The following is a 6000-nucleotide window of genomic DNA, read 5'->3' as shown; positions in this document are numbered from 1 at the left end:
CAAATAGCATTCCTTAGAGCACTTCACAAGAGCAAAGAGATTGATGCCAAGCAGCATGTGAATGAATTTGGAGTGGGGGGGGGGGGGTGGAATGCAGGATAGAAACTGAAAGCATGGCTGGAGAGATGGGTTTTTAGCAAGCTTGATAGACTGAAAAAGTGCTAGTAAGGCAAAACAGTTTTAGAAAAGAATTCCCAAGGGAAGAGGTGACAGGGAAGAATCTGTTAGCCAGAGTTAGGGGAATGAAGTGCATGGTCTGGGATGGAGCGAGGCCATGAAGGAACGTGAAACAGTTTCGCAGGGGGGAAGGCAGTGGTGAGGGGCGGAGGGGGGAAACTTGTGTGGGACTGCATGGGAAATATGCAAGGTCCAAAATCCTGGAATAGATGGTTTCTGACTGTTTGTTGGGGAAAGCAACGAGAAAAGGATCCATAAAATCTATCCTAGAGGTGAAGAAGTGGACAAGGGTTTCAGCAACGATGGGGCTGAGGTGGCAGGCAATGCTCTGGAGGTGGATGAAGGAGGTCTTGGTGACAGACTGAATGCAGCGTTTAATGCTCAGCTCAAGGTTGAACAGGCAGCCAGGATGATGATGCAGTTGTAGGTATTGGTGAATAACATGACTCCAGTCACGTTGGAAATTTCAGCTCATCTAGGACTTGTCGTTGGATAGATTCATTAAGACAACTGGGAAGGAAGTTGGGGAGGGGGGGGTGGGTGAGCAGCAAGGGACCGAGTGTGCAGAGAAAACAGAAGCAGACAACCCTAGACTGTCCACGAGAGCCTTGCTGCTTACATCGGAGGTAACGATGGAGGGTGTGAGTGGTTAGAGGAGGTAATTAGTGGTGGAGGAGTTTGGGTTGCCTTTGCTCTCCATGATGACTATGGATTAACCGAAAGATTTGGCCAGATCGGGAAAGGCAGTACAGCCTGAGGTGGTTAAGCCAGATCGAGTGGCTGATAGCCAGGCCAGTAGTTTGCTAAATGTGCTCTAGTCTGCAGCCCAAGGAGTGCAATGGACAAGGCTGTTGTACCAGGGGAATGGTAGGTGGGGGTGTGAAGGGGTTAGAGGGGGAAAGAGACCATCTGGGATCTCCAGTGCGCTGATCAGGGATGGCAATTATTTAACAGATTGATAGAAGTATATGCAGCAGGCCAGATACGAGGGAGTGTAGCATTGGAAAGGGTGCTGGAATGCGAGCTAGAGGTTATTTTTTCCACTGAATCATTCTTGTTTCTGTAATTTTATTTCTTAATAAATATGAATTAGTAGTTTTCAGCCTGAGCCACACAATCTGGCAATGTGGTATTTTCTATTGGTGCGGAGAGATCTGAAGCATACATTGTGGAGGGCATATTATATCTGGTTCACACCCCAGTAGATAGGTTCATTGTCTGCCCTACAGCAACATTATCACAAATATTTGATGCATGAAGTCAAGTTTTGATCGATAGGAAGCTGCCTGTGGAAGCAAACTTCTGCAGTAAGCCTGAGTTAATCGTATTAGGAAGTAACCCGACTTGTAATCACATTTACTCTTGGGCTGGCAAAGGCCTGGGAGTTGATTGCTTGCATGCCCTTTAAACAGAAAACACGACCCAGGTGGTGGATTTGAGGGGGAGGGCGGGGGGAGAAAGGGGGGAAACAGAACCAAGTGCTGATTTAAAGTAAGGAATTAAACAAGAACTAATCAAAACAACAGAAGCTGAAAATCTCAATTTTTATGATTTTAAACAAATATTAAAAAGTATAAAGTCGGGTGGTGTCATCAGACACCGTGTACAAAGTTTGAACAAGTTCATTACAAGAGCTTGGATGCAGTGTAGCGCTTCTGTAAGTGTGCACGAGATGAGAGAGTAATGCCACAGCAATCGGGTTCCTGTAAATGCTCAGTCACAGTTCACGATGAAAGGGGAAACACACTCAGTAGACATCACGCAAAGGTCGTGGGTGGGCACTCACAACCAATGTTCAACTGCAACAGACATCTGACCAACTCAATTCAAACCTTTTTCCTGAAAGAAACGCGTTTATAAGTTAAAGTACGGACAAGGGGAAAAAGTCTAACATTTTCAGGGAAGGTAATAATTAAGACACTGAAATACATTAGCAGACTTGTCGGGAAAAGAAATACCTGGCCGTTAATTCAGTTTGAATAAATCTTTAAAATCATATTTTTCCCCAAACAGCTACAAATCCAAGAGTTCTCTCTCTGAAATTAACCAGTGAACCCCCTTCACCAGCACCATGTTTATTTCAAAGGTGACATTACATTATGATGTTGCAGGCACCGATAGGCTGACTCGAAGTATTGATTTGTCCATTCTCTTTTCCTAGAGACATCGACTCTGGCTGGGGTGTTGTTCCACAGACTCCAGCAGCCCGCCAGTACCTCCTCCAAGTGGCCACAGGATTTTAAAAGTTCCACTTTTTGGGAATGGAGCTCAAATGGAGATTAAATAGAAGCGAAAGCTATTGTCTATTCTCTTTCATTCCTTCCTCTGTAATTCCCCGCAACCTAACAAGACGGGATGGTAGTTAACTCCCTGAGGTGGTCACTGCAGCAGCAAGTTCCACCATCCATGGAGGAGAAGGTGGGGGGGAGCCAAGAGTGAATTATTTTTAAAGGATATATGTTCTTATGAGCCAGTTCAATAACACAATGGGGAAGCTAGATAAACACATGAGGGAGAAAGGAATACATTGTTAGGCTTTGATGAAGTAGGGTGGGAGGAGGCGCACGTGGAGCATAAACACTGGCATAGACCTGTTGGGCCAAATGGCCTGTTTCTGTGCTGTAAAATTCGATGTAATGGCAGAGGCCTGGGAGCAGACTATAAGCCGCCTTCTTGGTGATGGGGAATTCCAATGGCCGGGGAATCATTTCCTTTGTTTAGACAGGACAACCAAATAACTTATCTTCTCACCTTCTCTCCTGAAGGCACTGGCTGGTGCCGTGCTACAGCTCCACATGGGGCTGCCCATCCTCTAACAACATATACCTGTCAGCCTGGTCAGTGAGCGCCAGTAAGCCTGTTGATCATGGAGGGTATCACAAGCCCCAGGTCCACTTTTAAACAGGGATTACATGATAGCAAGCAAGAGCAGGAAGCTTGGCTTATTTTTTTCTGCCTCCCATTAACCTGTGGACGCTGAGGCCGAGTGCAGTGTCCCAATTGCTGCCCTGGGCTAGAACAGCCAAATGAGCAAAGACAAACCTGGGACCTTCTGGTCTGTACAACTTAGCACTACTGCAAATGGTACCTTTATCCATTGGCCTTTGTGTTTTGAACTGAGAAAAAAAGCAAGATACTTGAAATGCTACGAAACTCCCTAGTTTTGCTGGCGGGTTACTGATATGTGCCAGTGAAAGGGGTATGAATAGTTAAACCAAGACTTGCTGCAGGCATTTGAAATGAAAACACTAACACAATACTTACCACTAGTGTGCAAATAAAAAGGAAAAAAATATACATATAATAAATAAAAGAACACGGCGGTCTCGTCTCGATAATAACAGGATCCAGAATACAAGTGGAAAACATTGATACAGAAATGTAGGACCATTCCCGGTCAAGGCTCGCGGTTACTGCACGTATCCTCTCTATGTTGGAGAGAATCCATTGGGTTTTCAGAGGGATTTCATTGTTCATTCAGTCTTTGACTGGAGACTAAATCTCTGCTCTTCCTTCTCCATTCTGAGCCTACTTGGTATCTGTGTTTAAAAAAAAGTTAATTATTTTGATTTTTCTCTCCTGCCAATTGTGCTCCCCTCCCGTTCCTCTCCCGAAGGCGTTAATTCCAGGTCAGGCGCTCTCTGGTACCTAACCTGCTGTTCCTCATGTCTGAGCGTGGGCGTTGTGTCTCCTCCGGTTATTCAACATCAAGCCTGATCACGTCCACACCAGACTTTCGCACTCACTCACCTATCAAGGGTCACTGGAGAGCAATCAGGAGCAGAAACTAATCCCCCCTTCCCTAACCCAGGCATGTGAAAGCCAGTTGTATTGCCCTTACTGCGGCTGAGATCAGCTAAATTGGGGATCAAACCTGAAGTTATTCTGGGGAATCAAATATCAAGCACTGGTGTATTTTATAAATACATAGAAGCACACAAATATGAATATAGCAAGAATGAGAAGGAATGTGCAACAAGATTGGATAACTGAAGATAATTTCCTTCTGCTTCTGCCATTCTCTTTCCCTCCAAGTACTAACCAGGCTTAGACCTGTGGGTTACTCAGCCATTCAATCAAGGTCTTAGTTTAAATGACAGTGCTTATCACCACCAGCACACTAACTGCTGGGACCAGCTGGGTGTCCCACTGCTGGTGGCCATGAATGGGAGCAACCATTATTTATCTTGAGGGTGCATCACCCATCTCTTCCCCAACAAGTTTTCTTTCTCTTGCAGGATATCCCTTCCTTTACAGATGCTTGACTGACCTGCTGTGCGTTTCCAGCACTGTGTTTTTGTTACTGAGCTGCACAGACCTGGAAAGATCCCAGGTTCAATTCCTGCTCTGCGCTGATCTGATCCAGGGAATTCCTCTCTCCATGTGGGGAAGCTACTGTCTGACACCAAACTAATAACATATTCCAGTTGGTAAATCCTCCACAAAATGTTTTCCTCTTCATTCCGAATGAGTACACGGGATAATTATTTTCATCAAAAGCAGCCCTCCGCAGAGATGCTATATTCCACTCAATTATGCAGAGAACAGACTGCAGATGTATTTGGAGTTACCCAAAAGGAACACTGGGATAGGGAAGTGATAGCCTGTACCATAGTGGTCAGGGTATGCTTTGAGAAGTTGATTCTCTACTCCCTGCCAGGTCTTCTGGAAGAGGGACAGGGAATGGAAGAAAAGCATTCCCCTCAGGGCTGAACTGTCACCAAGAGCCACTCTCTTAGCAGCCAGTGGAAAGAGCCCTGGTATAGCCTTCCCCCTCTCAACAACAACAACTTGCACTTATATAGCGCCTTTAACATAGTAAAACGTCCCAATGCACGTCACAGGAGCGTTTTCAAACAAAATTTGACACCGAGCCACGTAAGGAGATATTAGGACAGGTGACCAAAAGCTTGGTCAAAGAGGTAGGTTTTAAGGAGCACCTTAAAGGAGGAGAGAGGTAGAGAGGCGGAGAGGTTTAGGGAGGGAATTCCAGAGCTTAAGGCCTAGGCAGCTGAAGGCACGGCCGCCAATGGTGGAGCGATTAAAATCGGGGATGTGCAAGAGGCAAGAATTGGAGAAGCGCAGAGATCTCGGAGGGTTGTACGGCTGGAGGAGGTTACAGAGATAGAGAGGGCCAGGCCATGGAGGGATTTTAAAATTGCAGCGTTCCCAGACAGCGAGCCAACGTAGGTCAGTGAGCACAGGGGTGATGGGAGAATGGGACTCAGTGCACGTTTGGATACGGGCAGCAGAGTTTTGGATGAGCTCAATTTTATGAAGAGCAGAAGATGGGAGGCCAGCCAGGAGAGCATTGGAATAGTCCAGTCTAGAGGTAACAAAGGCATGGATGAGGTTTTGCCGCAGATGAGCTGAGGCAGGAGATGGGCGATGTTATGAAGGTGGAAGAAGGCGGTCTTGGTGATGGAGCGGTTATGGGGTCAGAAGCTCATCTCAGGGTCAAATAGGACGCGAAGGTTGTGAATGGTCTGGTTCGTCCTCAGACAGTGGCCAGGGAGAGGAATGGAGTTGGTGGCTAAGGAACGGAATTTGTGGCGGGGACTAAAGACAGTGGCTTCAGTCTTCCCAATATTTAGTTGGAGGAAATTTTTGCCCATCCAGTCGGACAAGCAGTGTGATAAATCAGAGATAGTGGAGGGGTTGAGAGAGGTGGTGGTGAGGTAGAGCTGGGTATTTCCAGCGTACATGTGGAACCTGATGTTGTGTTTTCGGATGATGTCGCCGAGGGGCAGCATGTAGATGAGAAAGAGGGGGTCAAGGATAGATCCTTGGGGGATTCCAGAGGCAATGGTGCAGGAGTGGGAA

At 46.4% G+C, this 6000-nt stretch overlaps 1 protein-coding gene across 4 annotated transcripts in view; it reads right to left on the bottom strand.

The window, feature by feature from the left end:
* Nucleotides 1-1707: 1707 nt before the first annotated feature.
* hip1 (huntingtin interacting protein 1) overlaps nt 1708-6000 on the bottom strand; it is a 228191-nt gene continuing 223898 nt past the window's right edge. For all 4 annotated transcript variants that reach the window (XM_068008049.1, XM_068008050.1, XM_068008051.1 and 1 more), the window contains one exon: nt 1708-3716. In XM_068008049.1, the coding sequence (XP_067864150.1) occupies nt 3706-3716 (11 nt within the window). In that variant the 3' untranslated portion in view covers nt 1708-3705. The remainder of the gene's footprint in view (nt 3717-6000) is intronic.

This window comes from Heptranchias perlo, chromosome 28 (genome assembly GCF_035084215.1).
Source record: "Heptranchias perlo isolate sHepPer1 chromosome 28, sHepPer1.hap1, whole genome shotgun sequence".
In the NCBI taxonomy this organism is placed as follows: domain Eukaryota; kingdom Metazoa; phylum Chordata; class Chondrichthyes; order Hexanchiformes; family Hexanchidae; genus Heptranchias; species Heptranchias perlo.
The sequence above is the reverse complement of the archived record's forward strand: the minus strand, read 5'-3'. Positions and strand labels throughout refer to the sequence as shown.